This window comes from Melitaea cinxia, chromosome 27 (genome assembly GCF_905220565.1).
Source record: "Melitaea cinxia chromosome 27, ilMelCinx1.1, whole genome shotgun sequence".
Lineage (NCBI taxonomy): Eukaryota > Metazoa > Arthropoda > Insecta > Lepidoptera > Nymphalidae > Melitaea > Melitaea cinxia.
In genome coordinates, this window is record NC_059420.1 from 7,352,249 (window position 1) to 7,378,391 (window position 26,143).

Sequence of the window (26,143 nt, forward strand, 5' to 3'; positions counted from 1 at the left end):
CTAAATAATGAATTTTTATATAATAGTACCAGTGTCATGTCAGGTACCTATCATCCATCATCAGGTGAGTATGTGGTGAGGTTTTAGACTAACCCCCTCCCCCTCCTAATTAAGTGTATTTTTCTTGTGCAAAGTACATTCAAATGAAGAGAATATTATCTTTAATTAAGCATCGTGATACAAATTTCCAGACAGACATTAAGGACACGGTAACACTGTTTGTTGTTGTTTTTTTTTTGGTGTTGAAATCGCACGTACAACGAAAAATAGATACACGTCCCAATCTAGCCCCCCCCCCCCTCTCCTTGTGATGTTTCGTGATGATTTTTTCGAACCTCCCTTTTCGAGTCTTTACGTGATTAAATGACAACCCTTAAAAATTTCCTATTTTAAAAGAAATTCGCTTCAAATATCTACTAATATATAAGACGAAAAGGTATATAAGACTAGCTGATAGATGCTTAAATAATTGAGCAATTATCGACATTTTCGAAGTAAGACTTCTTTACGCACACTTCACTTGGGGAGTGATCTGTTGAATGCGTGACGAGAGAGTTACGTAGTGACAGTTTTTTTTTTTTTGTTTAAGATTATCTATTTATAGACTTTCAACGGAAGTTAGTCCCGGTTGTTATCATAGAGACCCGATAGCGATCGTTACTCGTAGGGAATATATCCGCCAATCGGTGGAACAGCGTGGTGAAATAGGCTCCAAAAATATAATAATCTATACAAATAAATAAAATTAGAGTTTCTGTTTGTAATATTAAATTAACTGAGGTAGGACACAGCAGGAATTTCCTGCTCAAAATATGGAGCAGCTCGACTGGGGTAGTACCTCTACCTTACAGAAGATCACAGCTAAATAATACTGTTTTCAAGGAGTATTGTGTTCCTGTTGGTGAGTAAGGTTACCAGAGCTCCTGGGGGGGGGGGGGAGGATCGGGGATTGGGTCGGAAACGCGCTTGCGATTTTGCTGGTGTTGCAGGCGTCTATAAGCTACTAATCTCTTACCATCAGGTGAGCCGTACGCTTGTTTGCCGACCTTAGTGATATAAAAAAAATAACCGTATTTTACTAAATTCATATGGATGTATACACGATACATACTCGAATACCAAAACAGCATTTTTTTTACAATTTTGTCTGTCTGTTTGTTTGTTCCGGCTAATCTCTGAAACGGCTGGACCGATTTTGAAGGGACTTTCACTGGCAGATAGCTGATATAGTAAGGAGTAATTTGAGCTACTTTTATTTTAGAAATTTATTTATTTTATAACTCTGCGCACTGAACGATAACTTTTTTGTTATATTCCAGGCGGACGGAGTTGCGGACACAGCTAGTCTTACAATAAATTGAATAATTCAGTAATTACTATTATTACATATTACGTAATTTTTTCACCTTTAAATTTCGAATGAATTAAAATGTGCGACTTACACCCAACAAACCTAAACCCAATCTCAAACCCCGACCACAAGACTCTCATGTCCTATACAATTACTTACCATGACCGGTAATCGAATCTACAACTAATCAAATGCCAGTTAACACTGACAACGACTAAGAACTTCCTTTTTAACCGGCTTCATAAAACGAGGTTTTCATACGACTGTATTTTTATGCGTCTTATAACTTTTATTGGATGGACTGATTTCGATGATTCTTTTTTCACGAAAGGCGATGCTTGTCATGTGGTCCCATTTAAATTTGATTCAAACCTGACGATTTCTTTTCGAGTTATCTAATAATGCGTATTTACGTGACTGTTTTTTCGTCTACCTACGCTGCATTAGTGGCCGATATAGTTGAAGTTTTTTTTCGTTTGCGAACAAACCCAATTGTTAATTTACTTCTTCTACTATTAGATAAGTTTATAAAGATAAAAGGGAATGGGAAGGGAAAAGAAGAGCAAAAAACACTATAATACTCGTATTAAATAGCATATTTTATAGTCTTCTTCGGTTAGTAAGTAGTCTCTGAGATTAGCGCGTCCAAATAAACAATCAAACAAAATGATCGGCTTTATAATATTAATAAATAGTTTGAATTTATCAATCAAATCAACGCTGACATATATGTCTTATATGAAAATTTCATAATATCGAATTTTAGGCATGGGTATACCTAAATCCATACAGCGTATTTTATAAGCGTAGTTAATAATTTAATCATTAAAAAATTTACGTTTTAAAATTTATCTGTAGTAAATCATTTTAAATAGATTTACAAATATTACAACGCCTTTCAATATTTTTTATCTATAAAACGCGTATATATTTTATATACTATCGTTGCGTTTAATAACTTTAAAGGTGTATTTATAACTTAATATGTATATAAGTACGTGAAAAGAATAAATGTGTATTATACAATAAAATATATTAAGAAGCTTATAAGAAAGTAATAAAGAAAAACAATCTCTTAATATTAAAAAAAAAAACTGTAATCTGTATACAAAGACTTTTTGGTGTAAAGGAATTTAAATATCAATGCGTGTGGTGGCCGCATTTGCATGTGTATGTGTGCCTCTTCGTATGTTAAACATTAAATTATCAATACATACTTGAAATTTGAATGATAATAGAATCTTGACTTACCTTCTTTTATTCAGAAAATGTTGGCCTCAAGACGAACTTTATACATCCGAATCGATATTGTAGCACTGTTTATATTTTTTTTTATATAAACTAAAAATTAAATGTGAAATATATCTTTGATAATAGGTTTGATAGGTGACGTACATCTATTTTTATTCTTATTTTAAGTATATATTTTTTTATTCTACAGATTTTATGTATTTTTTTTTTTTTTATATTATGTTATTTCGAAATTTTAAACAGACTTATAAACTAATAAGCCCTACTAACTAAACCTATTAACGTGCCTAACTAAAGTGCGGACGACACCTTTCTATAACACCGACGTAACCGCACTAAATAAAAGTTTTTATTAGTTTTTAAGGGCCTTACCAGTATATTGTTAGCTTTGCTTATATGCATTATTTAAAAAAATACTTAACATTATTAATTACTTATATAATTATATAGAACCATTATCCTGATAGTAACAAACCATTTAGGTATATTTTGTTATGCCTGTAAATACATAGATAAAGATTTGAAAAAAATACGTTTATCTGTTACCAGAATATATTGTTAAATGTTTATAATTAAAAAAAATACGACCCTACTATAATTATGAAATAATTTTTACTTAATTTGATATAACACATATTTGTTGACAAAGAATTTCAATTATTTTAATCAATAAAAATTATATTAAGAATTAAGCACTTAAGAATTAAGATGAGTTTAAACAGAAACGAAACGTAACTGTCAAGTGTAGTTTTCAATTTTCATCTTTTCAAGTGGCATGCAAATCAAAATGGTCGCTGCTTCGAGAAAGGTGTGCCGTGAAAATTTATAAGAATAATCTTCTACATTGAACTTCAGTGAAAGTTTACGTGTTCATTACTGGTTCGTAACTTTGTTTTGTGATTAATTAAGGTGGATTTAGTATGTTTGATGTTCAGCTGTCTCCGCTGGTTGGTGTCGCGGGGACGGCAACAAAGCGGTGCAACGGAGGTGACTCGTCAAGTCAGCGCTTAAGTCGTATGGCCTATATCGCGAGGCCGCCGCCGCGTACGCCCGGAGGCTGCATGTTCGCCTGGCGAGGGCATATATCGCGCGATATTGTCGCGAGAATCGCGCATTCGTCGCGTCGCGATTACGTGATGTTAAGTATGTCGGTTGGCTTACAGCGGCGTTGCTGGACATCGCGTCCCGCCGCGTGGCACCGCAGCCCGCGCCGCCCCGGGGCTTCGCCCCTCGCGTCACGCCGCGCGCGTTCGGAGCCCTCGCTCCTGAGTATCGAGCGGAGTAAAAGAGGTAAGCTTTTCGAAATTTACGCCAGGTGAGTGGCTGGGAAAAATCAATACAATCCGCCATTTTGTGAAAGTAAATATAGAAAAATGAGTAAGTAGGTGTATAACCTTAGGGTGTAGTACTGAAACACCTGTTTAGAACCAGGGCTTGACTTTCATACCTACTCTAAGTATTGTTAATGAACCTGTCAGAGCACCTCACCTATTTGTTTTGTTTACTTTTTGTTCTTCTAGGATTCTGTGGTCTATTTCATGTTTACTGTTATTTTAAATCTTTCGATTATTTTTATAACTTCTTTTACTCATTACAATATTGTTAATAGGTACTTTGAATATTTTGTAACTACTTTGAATATTTCAAATAAGATCAAAACAGAAAAAAGGCTTGTCTTTACATTAAGAGCTGTTCTTTTGAAGTTAGATAGGTTAGGGTTTTTTTTTTTGTAACGAAATTATTTCGATAAACAGTCTAATTTTGAAGTTAGATTAGTAAATTTTGTTTGTTGTAACGAAATTATGCCGATAAACGGTCAAATTTTGAGCTTAGATAAGTCAGTGGCTCTTAATCTAAAGACTTACCAAAATAGAAGAAAATAATAACCTTTATTGGACACAATCATAATTCATAAAATTAAAATATTACCCTGACTCCTGCACTAGCCCCCTGTACCTGCCCCTTGATTACATATAATGACAACTTATCCCCTTAGGATTTAATTATTGTTAATTTAACCATACAAAAAAGAGCCAACAATATGAAATTAGAACTAAAAAATAAATAAAAATAATTTTGTACAATTTCATTTATTAGTTTTGTAAATATGTCATTGTTTACGATATTATGGAGACGGGTCAAACACAAAAACGTTAAAAAAAGTGTTCAGGCTACATAAACTATAGATATTAATTATTTTATCGCGCAGGCATTTTTTAAATTCAAGGTAAAACTTTGGACGATTTGATTTCTAAAGTTTTTCGGATCTGATGACTAAAATATTAATTTAAGGATCTCTTTAGAGCGAAAATGTCCCCTTCTGTGGACTGTTCGGATGAGACGTCCTTCAGTTTGACAGTGATTTAAAAATATTTGAGGATCGATTAGTATCTTATTTGAATTAAAGAAACATTTGGAAACCAAGCAATAATTTAAATATGTGTTCTTTAAAAAATCATCGTTCCTAAATTACGAATAAAAACATATAAACATGTTGTTCTGATATTTATAGTCTTTTTCTGTAGACACGTAAAATAGACAATGTTTTAAAAATTTGGAACCCATCCGATATTTATTTTTTTATCGTATTGGCATTACTGTCTTCTCCAGTAGTCATTTCTTCGTAACTCTGATAAACGATTTTGGTATCGATGAAGAATATTTATTTAAGGAGTTACACAGGATTTTGGTCGAGTTTGGTGAGTCTTTCCTGTACTGCGTGTATGTTAGTAAGTAATATCTTTAAAAATAAATGAGACCTAAGCTTCTATGCATATTAAGTAACTGATTGCAAAATCTAAATTGTTTTTATTCTAACTTCAATATGTAACACGCCATCTTTAATATATTTACAATTGTCTTTCCTGTAGACATATTTCCTGTAGATAAATTTTGCACATTTTAGGCGATGGTCCCTTAACTCTGCAACAAGTCTATGTTTTTTTTAACTTGCTACATTATTAAGTAAAGAGTTTTCCGTTACAACTATTAATTGGCATTTTACTAAGCGAGGTCATGGAAAAGGTGCACGCGATGGTGTTGGTGGGTGTATCAAGCGCATTTGTGACAGTCATGTTGCAAAGAGAAATGACGTATCGAATTTAGATGATTTGATGGCATGTTTAAGCTTAAATTGTAGAGGTATAGAAACTTATAAGATCGACGAGTCGAAGTTTCCTGAAATCGATTAGGTTTTGTATGAGATTGCTACACGTCCTTTTAAAGGAACGCTCGAAATACATCAAACTTTGTGCAGCAGAACTCAAATATTATCCGTGCTAGATGACTAAGCTGTTTAAACTGCACAGCCCATGAAGAATGTTCGCATTACGAACTAGGATAAATTCAAATACAGTTTAAAGTCCCAAATTCCCTTACTAATTCTGTGTTATCTGAGCCTCATTTGGCCCATTTTTCGCCTGTTTTTTCTCAAGCAGGACCTTCTAATCATCACGATAGTCCTGCTGGAGCTCACTCTATTCAGTATTCTGGTAGCCCAGGAACTAGTGAAGCTACTACTGAGTCAATAACACCCGGTTACTTTGAAAGATTAACACCTGATAACTTAATTCAAAACTTACCAAGCCAAAGACTCCTAAATAGAGTACGTCGCTTCGTTTTAGAGACTTCCGATTCTTCCGTAGAAATAAAACCAAAGAAACGACGCCAGCCTATCATATCAGACGATTCTGACGATAAAAATATATATTTTTTCTTTAATTTTTACCGGAATTTGTCCTTTGTGATGACATGACATGTGATGATTATTCATTATTTTCTAATATATACCAATTTTATAATATTATTTTCTTTACTATGGGCAATGACTTTATTTTGAACATTTGTTTTCAAGCGCACGATAACATTATTATTATGAAACGTTTATGGCTTAATAATTCTGTAGAAAATTAGATTTTTCTGTTTAATTTCGACAGGAAAGGTGTCCCGTCCCTTCTGTGGTTAACTTTTAATTATTTTTTTATATCTAAAATACACGTAATATCAAATGTTAACTATTTAGTGATGATAGCGAATATTGTTTTGAGCACATTTAATAAGACTTTTCAAATGAATCGTAATAATGTAAGTGCTTAAATAAGGTTTATGTTATCAACTGTAGACAAGTAAGTCTTTTCTGTGGACAGATAAAAATAAAAACTGTGATTCTTAGCGAAAGTGTGTAAGACTGATCTGTATCCATATTATTAACAATGATCAAAGAGTACAATGTAAATAAGGGCTGATTTTCAAAACGAAATTCGATGTTTTAATTTTAGGAAATTATGGACTACGCAATTTGTGTTTGACCCAGACATACTATTATATATGTCTGCACTTGCGTTGTCGTAGGCAATTAGCAAGGAATTTATAAATAACAGATGCACCGATCATGCCACCTAGCACATCGTTTTATTGTCGCCTACCCTCACTCATTCCATTACTCCGATTGGTGCTACCGCAGTTAAGCCAGTCTTGGCCCTGGCTTGGCACGGTACACTTGTTGTATCCCGCTAGTAGCTTAACCTAGACTCTTTCAATAATTAATTTGTGCAAACGAATTAATTGTTACATATATAATGATCTAACATTTGGCTAGGTAGGGTGGATTATTCGAGCAGTGAAGGTGAGCATTGGTGTACATCTCAAAGAGGGCCTCCTTAAACCTACACCTAAGTCGCAAATCGTAGGAACTTCTCCGAGTTTCTCCCTACGCACACGATGGACCCGACTCCCACACGGTGAATCCACCGATTCTAAGAAGTTCGTCCCCTTCCCCGTTAACTAATAACTATCTTGTATTACCTTGCATTGTAATTCACTAATCTGAGCACCTCTTACTTCCTACATATATAAATAACAAATTAAAATAAATAATATGCTTGGTACTAAAATACACAAATATATTTAACTAAACAACCTGTATAAATGTAAAAGTTAAACTATGTCTATTGATTCCATATATTTTACCTATATACGACCGCTCTGGTGTAGTGGTGCATGCAGTTGCCTAAAACACTGATGGTTAGCCAGTTTTATTCCACTGTCTGCTGTCTCTCTCGGCTACATGATCCTAAGTTAACTTAGATCATCATCACTTGTAAATACAAATATCTAAATTCATTTTATAGCTATAATATATAAAATATTTCTGAAATAAATTATTATCATTTCATTTATTAAATATATTTCCTTAACCTATCCCTCCTCACAGCCCTCCTCAACCTCCAGGAACCTCCTCACAATGCAGGCCGTTTCAAGCTACACTGCCTTTTGAATCCAACCCTCGATCCAACAGTCAAGCGAGAGATTCTTAAGATGTTGGTCAAAACTCTTAGCTAATAGACCACTGACCGACACAGCAATAGGAACAATTATCGTTGTCTACATTCCAAATGCTGGTAATCTCGTAGGCAAGGTCTAAAATTTACTTAATTTTCCTTTTTCGGCCTTTACGAGATTATCGTCATGTGGAACTGTGATATCAACAATAATTGCTTGGCGCGCTGATCCGTCTACTAGCACTATATCAGGTTTATTGGCTGCAATAAACATGTCAGTGACTACCGATCCCAGTAGAGCAATGCACGACCATTTTCAATGAAATGGCGTTGGGTTACACCTATAATAAGGCAACTCATTTTCAACAAGGCCATATTGAATAGCGAGCGTTGATGTATAATTCTGGCTACTTGGCTATGTCTGTGCAAGTACTCATCATTAGCAAAATGTAATATTATTTATAGTTCTAGATTAGAAATTAACTCAAAATATGCTTGTATATCAGTCGACTGTACCTCAAAACAAACATTAAGTTGCTCACATTAGGAACAGACTGTGTGTGTCTGTATGTGTTAAACACTTATTTATGTATATCTCTGATTTAGTATGTTCATTGTTAGATCTTAAACCCAGGGACATAAACTTTTGTCTATTCCGTTCTATTGTATTTGCGTTTAACAATATAAGTAGTAATAGGTTGGTCTTTATTACATTTTACATAAAATGAATTATGTCATTCTCCTAATTAAAGAAAAATAAAAGAGTTTGTTTTAGACCACATAACTGATGTAAAAACTGTGTGTATTTCTTTAGCTTCTATAGTCATACGAAACGTAACTCTCACTCTTTCTATCTTCACTAACCTATACTCAGATCTCTTAACTTCCGTTTGCCTCGCCCGATCACACTTTTCGTAACGCTCTCGTCACGCTTTCATCAGCTTACTCCCCAAGTTAACCATACGTAAAGAAGTTTTACTCAGTTTTATCTTCGCCACAATAAGCAAAGAAAGACCTTTCAGGAACTCAATTTAAATATTTTTCAAAAACGAACCAATTATTTTCAGGATGTCGTCCCGTCGTAACGGATCCGTGTCGAGAGCGGCGGAAGCGGCTTCGAAGAATCGCCTCCACATGGACAGGAACCCGCAACATTCGAGGATAACTGGTGAGACGGATAACTTGCACAACTTTCTATGAAATAGGGCACGGCAGGCTTATATCCTGCTCAAATTCTGGAGTAGCACGTCTGGGAAAGTAGCCCTCAACCTTATAGAAGATAACTGATATTTCACCGATGTTGCTAGTAATGATCACAATTTGCTAAGGCGACTAGAATGAGCTTTTGAACAGAATATTTCAAATGATAATACCCCAAATAGTGAAAAAGGTTTGTGACTGTGCAGCTACGGAAAGAATACAACCAACCCTTCTCTTCACGTGGGGCTCGTAACAGATGATTAAGGGATAACACAGTTCCACTACCACCTCGGAACTTCTAAGCCGACCGATGGTGAGATAACCATCCAACTGCTGGCTTTGAAATACACAGGCCGAAGACGGGCAGCAACGTCTTCAGTGCGACAAAGCCAGCCCTGCGGTCACCAACCCGCCTGCCCTGAGATGCCCTGGTGACTGGGCAAAACACATGAGTTCACGCCATTTTTGGCACGAACTTGTGAAGGCCTATGTCCAGCAGTGGACTGCAATAGGCTGAAGTGATGATGAGTGAGCAAGGCTTAAAGCAGACATGTTATAAATATCTTTAAGTTATGAATAATAAGAGAAATGAATATAGACCCCACTTAGATTTTCGAATTTAGTCAACTAGGGATGTCTTAAACGTCATTATTTGATCTGTTTCTTAATCATTTCTGACGACGCATTGCTACAGCGGTCACAGCACTGGCTGGCGATGGCTGTTTCGATCATGGCAAACATTTCTATAGTCTAGACAAGTGTCGTGGTTTGGGCGTTTGTGCTTGTGTGTCCGCTTCTGGAACTCCTGACACAGGATTAAATCACAGTGGACCTATGACTGATCGGAATGTGGATCGGTCCAAATTCCGATTTCTACTTAACTGAATTAGGGCAAAGCAGGGAATAACCTGCTTAAAATCTGGAGCAGCCTGACTGGGCTAGTAACTCGACCTTACAGAAGATCACAGCTAAATAATACTGCTATCAAGCAGTGTTGTTTGTCTGTGGTGATTTAAGGTGACCAGAGCTTCTGGGAGAAATTGGGGGTGGGGTCGGCAACGCGCTGGCTATGCTTCTGGTGTTGCAAGCGTCTATAAACTACGGTAATCGCTTACCAGCAGATGAGCCGTACGCTTTTTTTGTCGACCTAGTTGTATTAAAAAAAAATGGTTATTGAGAGGTCACCCTCAATCACCCTACCTCTCGGTACAGATTTCGTATTTATAAGACGTTGTCCACTAATACACGTAAGGCTTGAAATGGTGAAGGTTACTGCAAAAACATCACCAATTATCACAAGGAGAGGCAGACTATATCACGGGGGAGGGAGGGAAATAACACGTGTATTTATATTTCGTGGAACGCGCGATTTTTAAACTAAAAAAACAACCAAGAAACACTGCACATTAAAAAATACATTTAAAAATAACATTACACACTACCACGTATTTGACACACACACATGCATATATACACTTCTGTTTGTTATTATAAAAGTATAGTAAAGAACCTTAAGAGCCATTTCACAAAAATCGGTAACAATCCGCGAAATTGTAATATTTTGACGTCGTTAATCTCAGTGTTTGATGCAATAATGTAATTTATATTCTTGAAATATAATAGAGCAACCTTTGTTGTAGTCCATAGTCAGATCAGAATTTTGATTTATATTATGTGTATAAAATTATTAACCTTTTCATCAGCCTCCTCCCTGGGTAAACGGTCGCAATGTATACTTTGAAGTCCTACTTTTCAATAACCTCTACGTTGAAACCATTTTAAAAAAATATCATAATATGTGGAATATAATTTTGTTGTCCACTATCATAGATTTTTATTCCAGTTGTATCTCTATTAAACGATAAAAAAAATTTAAAGTTACGAATATTTTCCAAATAAGTACAATTTTAAAAGCGATATTTCTCTTAGAAAACTGAGAAATTTTAACGAACTATCTTCATCAAAGTAAACTTACATCATTAAGGAATACAAAAAAAAATAATTAAAAGATGTAATTATTTTTAATACATTTTATATTAAATAATAAAAAGATAGTATATATTGCCACGCATCAAGCCCGGTAAATCAGTCGAGCGCTAGCGCTGATAGAGGTAAGGTCCACGCCAAATTCTGCGCAGCCGTCTCTTTCGCTCACACGCGCCAAGCGCCTGTTGTTATAGCGGATAAAACGCATTTGATACTTTCATAATAAAATATAAATAAAATAAACATATTACGAAAATGACTGTAAAATAATATAATGATAATTTCTGTAAACAAATGTATAATTTAATTTTCTTTTCTCACACTATCAATACAAATAGGCATTTCAATCTGTTTGTCTTGTTATTTGTTAATTAATATGTTTGTCGGTGTCGATGTCATTAAATGCTTTTTTATTCATATCGTAAATATTAGATTCATTCGTAAACTGAAAAAACTAAATCAGTTTAAAAAAATTGTTTCATAAAATTGATTTTTTTAATTTTATTTTAAATTTATTGACTGTTGTTATATAACATACTTGAAATTTTTAACAAATTAATTATGTAAAAAACATTTTATACCATAGTTATAATTTTTATTATACATCAGAAAATGATCACGATGGTCTTTTGGTTGTCACACTATACGTACTAGCACAAAGATCGCGCGGCTCGTACGACTCGCGCGATGCGACCAAATTTACCTAAACTTGCAGAGCGTAAAATTGTGAAATGGCTCTTAATAATGTTTCAAACTTATAATTTAAATTAATTATGGTCTATGAATAAGCACATAAATTCCGTAATAGGCATAGGGATGATGATAGGATCTCATTAATACTACAAAAGCAAAAGCTCGAAAACTGTGTTTCATATATATATATATATATATATATATTTATTTATTTATTTTAACAGATCCATCTAATCCGGCTGGCCGAAGGAAGGAAATAGATAATGTGATGAAGAGAGCCCGCCAAGCTTCACCGGGCAGCTGGGACCGGAAGTTGCTCGAGGTTGAAGAGAAAGACCCAAATAGGTAAACCATTATAAGTGTTTAATATGTACTATATGTCCCTCAGCATTGATGTCTGAAATCTATAGGATTTGCGTGGGAGGTTAGGTTAAATAATATTGCAAATTAAGTCTCTATAAAGATGTTTCTTTATTAACCGACTTCCAAAAAAGGTCACTTTCAATTGTATTTTTTTTTAATGTATGCTATATCAGAACTTGAGTGGGTGGACCGATTTCGATGACATTTGACGATTCTTATATGTTGGCCAATCGAACGGAAGACATATAGATGCGGCGCAAGCGTACAGTCTTTTCCTGCATGCAAAAAAAATATTTTTAGTGAGTCTATACATCATAAAAAGAAAATATATATTATGTATTTCAATCAAAATCAAAATTTCATCATCACAGCAGCCTTTCGCAGTCCACTACTGGACATAGGCCCATAGTCATCACGCTGGGCAGGCGGGTTGGTGACCGCAGGGCTGGCTTTGTCGCACCGAAGACGCTGCTACCCGTCTTCGGCCTGTGTATTTCAAAGCCAATTGGATGGTTATCCCGCCATCGGTCGGCTTTATAAGTTCCAAGGTAGTAGTGGAACTGTGTTATCCCTTAGTCGCCTCTTAAGACACCCACTGGAAGAGAGAAGGGAAAATCAAAATTTAAATAATTTTATTCAAATAGGCTTCAAAAGCACTTTCGAATCGTCATTTTACAAATTAAAATTTTAAAAGTGAAGCCATCACCGATTTGGGATTTAGATTCTGCAGAGAAGAATCGGCAAGAAACTGCAGTTACGCTTTTGAAAATAATATACAAACTGTTTTTAGTACAAAATTAGTATTATCACTACATAGTATAAAACAAAGTCGCTTTCTCTGTCCCTGCACATGTATGTACGCTTAAATCTTTAAAACTACGCAACGGATTTTGATGCGGTTCTTTTTAATAGATAGATTGATTCAAAAGGAAGGTTTATATGTATAATAACATCCATTAAATAGTGGAGAAATACTGTTATTTTTGAGTTTTCTAATGTTATGTCGTAAATAATAATTATTTTTTTCGCTTAAATTGCAAACGCAGGCTGAACCCTACGAGATTTATCAAAATAATGTACTAAGTATTGTACACATTGAAAAGGTCTACAAAAAACTCCGCGATGGTGTATACCTATCTCTTATGGATATCCCACAATAACATTTTTTTGTCATTTACTTTTTACGACAAATAATGGCTAATTTTCGAAGCGATTTTAATCAATACAGCATTAATCCTTATCCAATTAAATACCTTATATATATTTTTTATTTAATATAGATCTATATGGCCCTTTACAGCATATGATTTAAATGAATATTTTCGAAGATATTACAGATTTAAAAATCGCGGTACGTAGCGTTTGCGGCGGTTCCGGCCGGCTTTTACTCTAAGATAACGCGTGCGGGCCACGGGCAGTAATGAATAACTCAAAACTACTGGATCGATTTTAATCATTTTTTCAGTGAATGACATAGGCTATAATTATATTTTATACCCGTGCGAAGCCGGAGCGGGTCGCTAGTATTGTATGAATTACAGTGTCACACTAAGTCCACACATCTTTATCATCTATCTAATACTGCACTGAATAATACGCTTTATCTATTAAGTAGAGGTCAAAATATGTAGAAAAAGAGCCGACTTAAAGCTATACAACCTTACAAATCCAATCTTAAAATGTGTAAAAGTATTTTGTAAATGAACAATATAATATAAACTGACTCAATACTCACTAATTTCAGCCTATCGCAGTCCACTGCAGAACATAGGTATTCACAAGTTCGCGCCAAACATGCGTGTTGCTCATAGTCACCACGCTGGGCTAGCTTTGTCGCACCGAAGGAGCAACTGACTCTATAAATCAAAAAACAATTAATTTTGTTGTAGATGGCGTCACACTGGGTATAAACAGATGTACTTAGATGGCTCCGGGTCGGTCTCACCGAGGAGATCTCGCTCTCCGCGTCGATCTAGGTACATATTACTGTATATTACATACTTTTTTTAAATATAATCTTTGATACTATAGTATTTACTGTACAGATATGTTATAAAGTTAATAATAACACCAAGAAACAGTACAATTAGAGGATCGTTAACAAAGGCGGTCTTATCGCTAAAAGAGCGATTTCTTCCAAACTATCTTTGGGTTTAGGACGGCATAGAAGGGATAGGGGCTACAGAGAAATACCTTGCTCACTATCTAGTATCAGCTCAATTGGGGAAGTACCCCAATTGGGGAAGTACCCTAATATTACAGATGATCATAGATAAATAGAACTAGTGTTTGCCGGCCTAGCTTATATAAAAAAAAGCTCCGCACAATCTACATTCTGAATCTGTTAGCTTCGCGTTAACTATGATTAATTGAATTAATTTATAAAAATAAATTGAAGCTTTTGAAGTCTACCTTAATTAAATATAATTTTAATTTTGATCCCCATGGGGCCACCACAGGGACCCAAAAGCTTGAATCCCCATCACTTGGTTTTGTTTAACTTGTAAAATAAACAATAGACCTTTTGAATAGTTTATCAGTTTATTTGAATAGTTTATCATATATATTTTATTTGTATTAGTTGTATCTTATTTTGTTTGATGTACGTTTATTATACACCACCTACTTATTTCTTTTTTTTTTTCCTCTAATCCTAACCCTAAGGTTGCCTGGAAGAAATCGCTATCGAGCGATAAGGCCGCCTCATTGTGCATTATACTTTTTTTTTCTTTACAATTCTGTATGAAATTACTCTGTGTGGTGTACAATAAAGAATAAATGAAAATAATAGACCTTTTAAGTTTTATAATAACTACCCTCCCAAATATGTTATTTCATCCTCACAGGATTTTACACAACATATCTCTGTACTAGCCCTTGTCTATGACTTTTGACAGTTTGCAGGTTCGAATCCGGCTCGGGATGGATATTTGTATTTGTACAACATTTCTTTTCGGTTTGGGTGTCTGTCCTTGTGGGTCTTCCCACCGTGCCTCGGAGAGCACGTTAACTCGTCGGTTACGGTTGTTATCATAATAACGATCCTACCTAATAACGATCGTTACTCATAGTAGGGATAGTGGAGCAACGTGGCAAATTAAGCTCTCAATTCTTCTCCTACATGGAGAAAGAGGCCTATGCTGGGCAGTGTTTTTTTTTTTACTTCACTAGGTCGGTAAACAAGCGTATAGCTCACCTGATAGCTTATAGACGACTACAACACCAGAAGCATCGCAAGCGCGTTGCCGACCTTACCTCTAATCCACTAGGAGCTCTGGTCACCTTACTCACCAACAGGAACACAATACTGCTCGAAAACAGTATTATTTAGCTGTGATCTTCTGTAAGGTCGAGGTACTACCCCGGTCGGGCTGCTCCATATTTTGAGCAGGAAATTCCTGCTGTGCCCTACCTCAGTTATTCAGTGTGATGTTAAAGGCTGAAGGCACCCCTTCCTCAAAGCACGGCAGTGCAGATGTTTCGTAAATGTGTATTGAACTGATGTCCCCGCAGGTCCCCGGTGGGCCCCGCGCGCCGATCCCGGTCCCCGGCGCGCCGATCCCGGTCCCCCGCCAGGCGATCCCGGTCCCCCGCCCGCCGCTCTCGCTCCCCGGTACGGCGCTCCCGCAGCGCCCGGCGGAGCCCGAGACGGAGCCCCCGCCGGAGCCCTATCAGGTAAGCCGAGCCGAGCCGAGGTGATGTTGAGGATGATGGTGATGTTGATGATCATGACGATGATGTCGATGATGATGGTGATGATGGTGGTGATGGTGTTGATGTTGATGATGATGGTGATGTTGATGATCATGATGATGATGATGTTAATGATGATGAAACCTATGTACACGCATAACAATTGAACAATTGCACAAAATTTGGCTATTTTTTTTTCATGTTTTGTGATCGTAATTGTTTAGTTGTGCCTTATGGTAACTATAAAAAAAAAGTACGATCAAATTGAGAACATTCTCCTTTTTTGAAGTCAGTTAAAAAGACCACATGACTGTGAAATTTCCTTAGCTCTCACAGTAATATATGAAACGTAACTCTCCCACTTTCTATCTTCACTAACTTATATCTCCCTCTCGACTTGCGTTCGCCTCGCCCAATCACACTTTTCGTAACGCTCTCGTCACGCATTCACCAGCTTATTCCCCAAGTCAAGCATGCGTTAAGAAGTTTGACTTTAAAAATTGATAAAATGGATATATTTACGAACAATCTGTGATGATACAACCTATTGTTATGTAATTATCAGTGTACTAATACAAAATGTGTCCACAGACGGAGCCCTAATCGTAGTCGCCGACGATCTCGGCCTCCACCGCGCCCCCCCAGTCCGCCCGACCCAAGGAAGGTATACATACAAAAAAAAAATTAATATAAACTCATTTTTATCATAGCTTGCTACTGTATAAATAATTGTGTTTGCTCAAAAACTATATAATATACAACGTAGGGACACGAAAAAATAGTCGCGTTATCAAAGATTACTCAAAAAGTACTCGTCAGATCGCAGTGAAATTTAAATAAGACCACAAGACAAGCACTACGTTTCGATTAAAGTGAGAATCATCAAAATTGGTAAATCCAGTAAAAAGTTATGCAGTGTAATACAATATTGGTTGATGAAAAAATAGTACTTGTCAGATATCAATTAAATTTAAATGGGACCACATGACACGTAAAATCTTTCTATTTAAAAAAAAAATCATCAAAATCGGTCCTCCCAGTCAAAAGTTTTAAGGTAATATACATAAAAAAAAACTATCGAATTGAGAACCTCCTTTTTTGGAAGTCGTTTAGTAAATATATAACGCCTCACACTCAACGCACTGGGATTTACTCGTGTGTCAAGGTCCAGAAACATTACACAAGCACAAACAACCAGACAACGGTAAACATCTGCATGATCAAACAACCGATTTATGGGTTGAAGACACATTTCATCGTTAGAGTATAGCAAGAAATATATGGATGAAAATTGAGATTGTGAAAGTACCTCAACCTTACCGACAAAGAACATATTACAACATAACTTCGACGACAACAACGACAACTCCCATGCCATGTTATGTTTCTGTGATGTGTAAGGTATCCAGATGTCCTGAGGAGGTTCAGTAACTTGTTAACAATACTTCCGGTGTAGTCTATAGGTTACGATAACCACTTATCATCATGTGTACCATAGCTCAGTAATATAATAAATAAATGCACTAATCACAGGAACAACTGGTTAGAAATGATTTTTTTTTTTTTGTCAGATAGTCCATTTATCGAGGAAGGCTATAAGGCTATATAACATTTTACCACATATTTTACTCAAGTTAACACTAGTAAAATAGCAGAGCACAGCTAGTTGTCAAATTCTAATACCCACTTAAATTTTATTTCAAGAAGTAATGTTTAACTTGCTTTTTCAGTCATCTCCATCTGATTCATCGGCTAGTAGCTGTTCTGATGAATCTTGTTCAGTCTGCTCGGCGAAGAACAAGAAAACCCCCTCGAAACCTGCTAAACCTGGGTATTTATTATCTTGTTAATCTCTATCAAATTTAAATAGAAAGAGAATCATTGATAAGGTAAAACAACATTAATAAATGATTTTGCCGCTTCAGACAAATATTCTTGACTGGGCAATGGAGTTGGCACACACTTTTTTTGTTCATTAGTCAGTATTGACGTGCTCATTGGATAAAAATAAGAGTTGTCCTTTCATTTATCTGAATAAATATACGACTTAAAACGTACCCATACTATGTGACCCTTTCAGGGAGAGGGTCTTTAAAAATACCACGCTTGGTCACATCGGCGTCTTTAGGTTTTCGTCACGTCGTCAATAATATCTAGAAAAATGTCACGCTTTTTTGAGCTGTATCCTAAAATGACGCTTACAAAGTCGCAAGTGGCAGCACTGACGCACATATGTCAGGACGTCAGCTAATTAAAAAAAATGACAGTATACCGAGCAGTGAAGAATAGTTAAAAATTTGGTAACTCCGACGTTTTTTCTGATTCATTTCTTAGTCTCTATTCTCGCTCTTACGACTTGCACTCCCACAAAGCCTTACACAAAGCAAAGTTTTCTGCCCTAACTTAACAATTCTTATAATATAAACTAAGCTTCACTCAGATATTGGCAAATCCTCCAGGGAGCCAAAGTAAAAGAAGAAAAAATTTATTTAAACCATACTTCTGAATTACTTGTGAAAAATTCGAGGTGGGGCAGTTCTAGCAAATGCTATGGGTGGTCCTCAGTGGGGGAGGGGGGTTAAAAATTGTAAAAATGGATCACGTACTATGGGTATGTTCCCTGAACATCAATGCACTTGAAAAATTACATGATTTATCTCCAAAGCAATTGGTACCGAAAATTTTACATAATTGATAGTTTGGGCTTAATCGCTGGAGCGTTTTTTATAATTAAACTTTTTCCAGGGCTCGCTCTTCGCCCTCCCCATCGAGAGTTAAGAGACCTCCTCCAGTGGCCCGGGCCGTCCAACCCACCAGGGAGCTGCTGAAGGCCAGGGAGAGCAGCAAACGGACCAGGGAAGAAAAGGTATGTAATTATTAAAGTAAAAATTCTTTACGCTTGCTTGACCTGTGGAGTGAGCTGGTGAACGCGTGATGGCAGCGTTACGAAAAGTGTGATTGGGCGAGACGAATGGAAGTTGAGAGGGAGATATAAGTTAGTGAAGATAGAAAGAGAGAGAGTTACATTAAGTTTTACTTCAGTCGTGTGGTCTAAAGCACACTTTTTAGTTAGTTTTAACACTTTCTAGACACATGTCTTGAAGTATATTTAGATATTGGGAAGTTGTAGTAAGTATTAATTGAAAACTAGACGGTGTCAATATGGGTGACAAAGATTACATGTGAGGTAACAATTACTTAGAATAAAAAAATTCCAAAAAGATTGACTTAAAAAATGTCTGCAATCAGTTGTTACTTTACATCGGCTAGTAATTAAATGAAAAAAACAGTCAGTCGAAAGTAATTAAATGTGCATTACTAGAGATAGCTCAAAATATATACTACCAGTGGCGTGGGGGGGGGGCTAGGAGGGCTTCTTGCCCCGGGCGCCGAAGGGTTGCCAAAGGGTCAGCAAAAATGTTTTTTTTAAGTGTGTTAATTATTTTAGTTTTTATTCCCGCATTTGTCTATTAATTACCTGAGTGTAACAATAATTATATCATCATCCAGGTATTGGAGTGGCAGAGGTCTCAGCTAGCCGTGAGACCGACAGCGCCCATCCCGCCCGCCCACATCAAGAGAGAGGGGGAGCGCCGCCCCCGCCCTCCCCGCCCTGAACGTCCGGAGCGCCCTGACAAAGGAGAGAGAGTCTCTCCGGCTGCAATTGCTGCCGCGTTAGCTGATAGTGACAGTGACTCTGAGACCGATGCGAGTTCGGAGCCTCCGCCACAGAGGTATATATCATAAATATATGCCTAGTTAAATTCTGAACTAGGGCTAGTGAGATGATTAAGCTGTAAATTTTGGTTGAACATAATCTTCGCTAATCTTCAAGGCTACTGGTTCGAATTGATTAGTGGAAACTAGTCAATATAAGTCTATAATAGTCTCTTTTTGTGGGTTTCCCCACCATGCCTTCGAGAGCACAAGCTGTCCGTCCCAGTTGTTATCATGTACACCTGATAGCGATTGTTACTCATAGTAAGTAATATCCAATCCGCATTGAAGCAGCGTGGTGGATTATGCTCTGATCCTTCTCGTACATGGGGAATGAGGCTTATGCCCAGCTGTGGGATATTAAAGGCTGAAGTGTAGTCGTCCCCCGTTTGTAGTCTAATAGTCCCATCTAATGGCATAACATAACATAACAATACACTTTATTGTACACCAAAACAGAAATAATACATATTATGGACTTAAACAGAGTATCATCAGGTACAAAGGGCGGCCTTATCGCTGAAAAGCGATCTCTTCCAGGCAACCTAGGCCAATGGTCTTCTCTTATAAAAACAAATTCAATAAAGACTCTCTTAATAACTTTTATCTGGATTCCGATCGACATTTCCACCTCGATGACGGTCGTCAGTGTGGGCAGGCTGACGCTGTCGGAGCGGTTCGGCAAGATGGCGCAGTGGTCGGCGGCGCGGTGCGCGCGGCTCGAGAACATGCGCATCACGCGCCGCGACAGCGCGCTGCACGTGCACATCGAGCGCGACGAGCGCGCCGACGCGCCGCCCGACGCGCCTCGCCCGGACTACCCGTGAGTTACTACCCCTACTCTACCCCCAGATGGCGCAGTGGTCGGCGGCTCGAGAACATGCGCATCACGCGCCGCGACAGCGCGCTGCACGTGCACATCGAGCGCGACGAGCGCGCCGACGCGCCGCCCGACGCGCCTCGCCCGGACTACCCGTGAGTTACTACCCCTACTCTACCCCAAGATGGCGCAGTGGTCGGCGGCTCGAGAACATGCGCATCACGCGCCGCGACAGCGCGCTGCACGTGCACATCGAGCGCGACGAGCGCGCCGACGCGCCGCCCGACGCGCCTCGCCCGGACTACCCGTGAGTTACTACCCCTACTCTACCCCAAGATGGCGCAGTGGTCGGCGGCTCGAGAACATGCGCATCACGCGCCGCGACAGCGCGCTGCACGTGCACATCGAGCGCGACGAGCGCGCCGACGCGCCGCCCGACGCGCCTCGCCCGGACTACCCGTGAGTTACTACCCCTACTCTACCCCAAGATGGCGCAGTGGTCGGCGGCTCGAGAACATGCGCATCACGCGCCGCGACAGCGCGCTGCACGTGCACATCGAGCGCGACGAGCGCGCCGACGCGCCGCCCGACGCGCCTCGCCCGGACTACCCGTGAGTTACTACCCCTACTCTACCCCAAGATGGCGCAGTGGTCGGCGGCTCGAGAACATGCGCATCACGCGCCGCGACAGCGCGCTGCACGTGCACATCGAGCGCGACGAGCGCGCCGACGCGCCGCCCGACGCGCCTCGCCCGGACTACCCGTGAGTTACTACCCCTACTCTACCCCAAGATGGCGCAGTGGTCGGCGGCTCGAGAACATGCGCATCACGCGCCGCGACAGCGCGCTGCACGTGCACATCGAGCGCGACGAGCGCGCCGACGCGCCGCCCGACGCGCCTCGCCCGGACTACCCGTGAGTTACTACCCCTAACCCTCGATATATGGAGCAGCCCGGCTGGGGTACTACCTCAACCTCACAGAAGATCACGGCTAAATAATACTGCTTTCAAGCAGTACTGTGTAATAATGTGCATAAATTAGGTACAGTTAGAAATCTTCTAAATTACATCTGGAGACCAAATTTTATTTGAAAACTTAAAGTTACAAACTTATTTTTTTGGAGTTAACTCCTTAAATCGTGCGGTATGAAAACATGGGGAGTGAAGTCATGTGAAATATGGCAGTGACGATGTGTGACGCCTTACAGCGCTCTGGCTGTTTATATGTAGCAGCCCGACTGGGGTAGTACGTCGACCTTACAGAAGATCACAGCTAAATAATACTGCTCTCAAGCAGTATTGTGTTCCTGTGGTGAGTACGGTGACCAGAGCTCCCCGGGGGATTGGGGGTTGGGTCGGCAACGCGCTTGCGATGCTTCTGGTGTTGCAGGCGTCTATAAGCTACGGTGATCTCTTACCATCAGCTGAGCCGTACGCTTGTTTGTCGACCTAGTGGTATTAAAAAAAGAAAAAAACCCAAGATGGCGCAGTGGTCGGCTGTTTTATCCTACCGTTTGTTTCACGATTCTGCGGTGCCCTTACACCACATAGTATTAGCCTCCCATAGCTATTTACCTCTAAATATAGATACACTATTTTTTCCTACTAGACTTTTTTTTTCAGAAATATGTGTGAAATGCTTATTTGACAGAAGTGCCTATAGATATGATGTTTTTGTTTTGTTTGTAGATTTATTGTCATTGTTTGATGGTCTCATCATTTAAATAACCATATGCGAATACCTGTAAATAGCTTAGTCGAAATGTACAATTTGTACTCATATAATCTCTTATGTGCTGTTGGTGTTCCAAATAAAATAAAATAAAAATAAATAAAATGTTTTGATTGCAGTGGTCTAGATCCAGCGCCAGTTGGCAGCTACCCAGAAGAGTTGCTAGCTGTCGCACCGGGCGGGTTGCCATCGTGGGACGACGTCAGAGTTAGATACGATTACTATAAGAAGAGAGGGTATTTGAGAGGTAAGACTGACAATATCTTTAATAATAATACAAACAAAGAATACGTACAAATTCTTCTAAGCATTTGCTTCCAGGCTTAGGACAAAGGAGATAATACATTGATGGTGTAGGTGTACCATTTCATCTTATAGGAAATAATGTGAAACAACTTAGTATACGTACATACATATATCTATTTTTCATACCCCTAAATGACAAGGCAGAGGGGAATCAAGGGGGTTAATAATATATATGGCAAAACATCGTTTGCTAGGTCAGCTAGTATTTTAGAATGGTAAATTAAATTTTATAACGTTATTTCAGGTCTGACCCTCGGAGATTATGTAAAATGGGAAGAATGGTGGTATAAGTACCAGGAGTGGTTGAAAAGAGAGCGCGCCTACGAGAGGTGGGCCGAGGGGGAGGGAGGCACGGTGAGTTTTATTGCAATATTTTATAATATACTTGTATTAGACCTTAAAAGCTTTTGTCGTGGTCTAGGCGTTTATATATGGGTTGTGACCTATGATGTTGTTTCTCATATCTAAGGGTCTCGCTGTGTACAGGTGCTGGTTTTTTATTTTCGATAGTTTGAGCCATTAATGAAGCTGGATAGAAAGGTGGTGTCTAAAAATGTGTTAAATATAGGTTGTCCAAAGCGTCTTCGGTGCGACAAAGCCAGCCCTGCGGTCACCAACCCGCCTGCCCAGCGTGGTGACTATGGGACACATGAGTTCACGTTATTTTTGGCGTAAACTTGTGGAGGCCTGTGTCCAGCAGTGGACTGTATAGGCTGTAATGATGAGGTTGTCCAAAATTAACTAGATTGGAGGATATTTTTAGTAGGTCTGTAGAATATTATGTATGTCGAAGACAGCGTTATTTCAATTATCGTCAGACATATGGGTGAACAGTGGTATAATCGAGCAAAGAAACTACGTCGTTAATGACGTAATTTTCATTTCAAAGCTTTTCACAAAATTCTTAATCGTTCGACACGTGGATGTCGTGACAGTGCTGCCAATCTCAGGATTGAGAGTCAAACTTCCTTTTTCGTTCTGTATGACTGTCCCCGATACATAAATTTACTGAGGATGGGTACAGCACGAAGCGACAGCCAGAACACCTAGGGGAAGGGTTAAAGTTGGGGTCGGTAACGTGCTTGCAATGGTTCTGATGTCGTTGGCGTCTATAGGCTGCTGAATTCGTTAAATCATTCCAGACTCGCCGCGAGAGGCGCCGTCGCGGCGGGAGGCACCGGCGCAGCTGAGGGCGCGCCGCCCCCGCGGCGGTCCTCTGTGTGGACCTCGCCGCGGGGGCCGCGCACCGCTAGGTGTGCGACCGGCCGCCCCGGGCCCCGCGGTATGTACGCAGAGTACGCATCCACTCACACACACTCATCCACACACACACACTCATCCACTCACACACACTCATCCACTCACACACACTCACCCACTCACACACACTCACTCATCCACTCACACACACTCATCAACTAACACACAGTCATCCACTCACAGACACTCATTCACTCACAACACTCATCCACTCGCATACACTCGTCCACTCGCACACACTCATTCACTTACAGACACTCATCCACTCACACACACTCATCCACTCACACACACTCATCCACACACACACACTCATCCACTCACACACACTCATCCACTCACACACACTCACCCACTCACACACACTCACTCATCCACTCACACACACTCATCAACTAACACACAGTCATCCACTCACAGACACTCATTCACTCACAACACTCATTCACTCGCATACACTCGTCCACTCGCACACACTCGTCCACTCGCACACACTCATTCACTTACAGACACTCATCCACTCACACACACTCACCCACTCACACACACTCCTCCACTCACATACACTCATTCACTCACAGACACTCATCCACTCACACACGCTCATCCACTCACAACACTCATTCACTCGCACACACTCGTCCACTCGCACACACTCATTCACTTACAGACACTCATCCACTCACACACACTCATCCACTCACACACACTCCTCCACTCACATACACTCATCCACTCACACACACTCATCCACTCACACACACTCATCCACTCACACACACTCATTCACTCACAGACACTCATCCACTCACACACACTCCTCCACTCACACACACTCATCCACTCACAGACACTCATCCACTCACACACACTCATCCACTCACACACACTCATCCACTCACACACACTCATTCACTCACAGACACTCATCCACTCACACACACTCCTCCACTCACACACACTCATCCACTCACAGACACTCATCCACTCACAGACACTCATCCACTCACACACACTCCTCCACTCACACACACTCATCCACTCACAGACACTCATCCACTCACACACACTCATCCACTCACACACACTCATCCACTCACAGACACTCATCCACTCACACACACTCATCCACTCACACACACTCATCCACTCACACACACTCATTCACTCACAGACACTCATCCACTCACACACACTCCTCCACTCACACACACTCATCCACTCACAGACACTCATCCACTCACACACACTCCTCCACTCACACACACTCATCCACTCACAGACACTCATCCACTCACACACACTCATCCACTCACACACACTCATCCACTCACACACACTCATTCACTCACAGACACTCATCCACTCACACACACTCCTCCACTCACACACACTCCTCCACTCACACACACTCATCCACTCACAGACACTCATCCACTCACACACACTCACTCATCCACTCACACGGCGCGCTAATTTCAAGAGTTACTTGTTCAATTTGAAAAATTATTTATTAATTTTCCTCAAATTATCGCTTGCACAGCTAGTCTATTGATCGTGTGTACATTTATTTTATAGACCCCATCCCCCCTTAACGAGTATATAATAATAATATAGTTTATAATTCATATTTAATAAATTGCTATCTTAATTTCAGATACACACTTCCAAAAAAACACAGCATATCACCATCGCTACAAGATTTCAAAACTAGTGTTAAGTGAAGTGTTCTCGTTTCGAAATTATGTGGGTTTCGGGTGCGTACTGACTTTAAAAAGTGAGTTTCTGAATAAACAATATATGGTCAACATATTATTATATTATACTTAATTATGAAATTTGCTTTATCTATAAATAGAAACGCAAACTTGGGGAAATTTTGACCGGTGGTTGATAAAATCTTGTGAATAAGTTGCTAATAGGCTTTAACCACGGGAATTACGGCCATTAGTGGCCTGTTTCTCGAATAATAAACTACAAGTTTTAGGTTCACCGTTGCGAACAAATATATTGCATAAATTGGATTTTGTAAAATATAGCGGTCGAATACATCAGACTTCTGTGTCGGATACCGTCTTTATTTATTATTTGATTACCATCAGGCCCTTGTGGTTTGGTTGTTAATTTAGCCATAGCCATCCGACGTAAACAATTTCATGATATATCACTCTTGTGCTATCAAACTCGAATATGTCTAATATTTTTATTTGCAACCTGTGAATCCAAAGCATTCTCGTTTATTACTATTCTTAATGATAAATTCAATAACTTATCATCAACTTATGTGCTAGATAAAGTATCAATCACCGGTTAAACATAGCCCTTAGTGTTTTATGCCTGTTCATATAATTTATATCCATGTATCATATAACATGAAGTGACGAATCAGTCAATATAAACAAAATACAAGAATGTAACTCTTCCAATATTGAGATTTTGTTATATACAAAGATATTATATACATAACATTGTTGAAGTTCTAACAAAACTT

General features: G+C 39.0%; 1 protein-coding gene and 2 long non-coding RNA genes across 3 annotated transcripts; all 3 read left to right on the forward strand.

Moving 5' to 3' along the window:
* Positions 1-5,204: 5,204 nt before the first annotated feature.
* On the forward strand, positions 5,205-6,407 carry LOC123667038. The gene is made up of 2 exons (XR_006745362.1): positions 5,205-5,301; positions 6,226-6,407. It is a non-coding gene; the product is annotated as an uncharacterized LOC123667038 (long non-coding RNA).
* A 2,542-nt stretch (positions 6,408-8,949) lies between these two features.
* LOC123667037 (serine/arginine repetitive matrix protein 1) lies at positions 8,950-23,582 on the forward strand. Its single transcript, XM_045601041.1, has 12 exons — positions 8,950-9,049; positions 11,985-12,105; positions 14,013-14,099; positions 15,637-15,798; positions 16,408-16,480; positions 17,547-17,647; positions 18,562-18,682; positions 19,327-19,550; positions 20,192-20,343; positions 22,214-22,333; positions 22,637-22,746; positions 23,535-23,582. The coding sequence occupies exons 1-12, from the start codon at positions 8,950-8,952 to the stop codon at positions 23,580-23,582; spliced, it is 1,419 nt and encodes a 472-aa protein (XP_045456997.1).
* Positions 23,583-23,602: 20 nt separating this feature from the next.
* LOC123666867 lies at positions 23,603-25,490 on the forward strand. Its single transcript, XR_006745356.1, has 2 exons — positions 23,603-23,674; positions 25,310-25,490. It is a non-coding gene; the product is annotated as an uncharacterized LOC123666867 (long non-coding RNA).
* Positions 25,491-26,143: the final 653 nt, after the last annotated feature.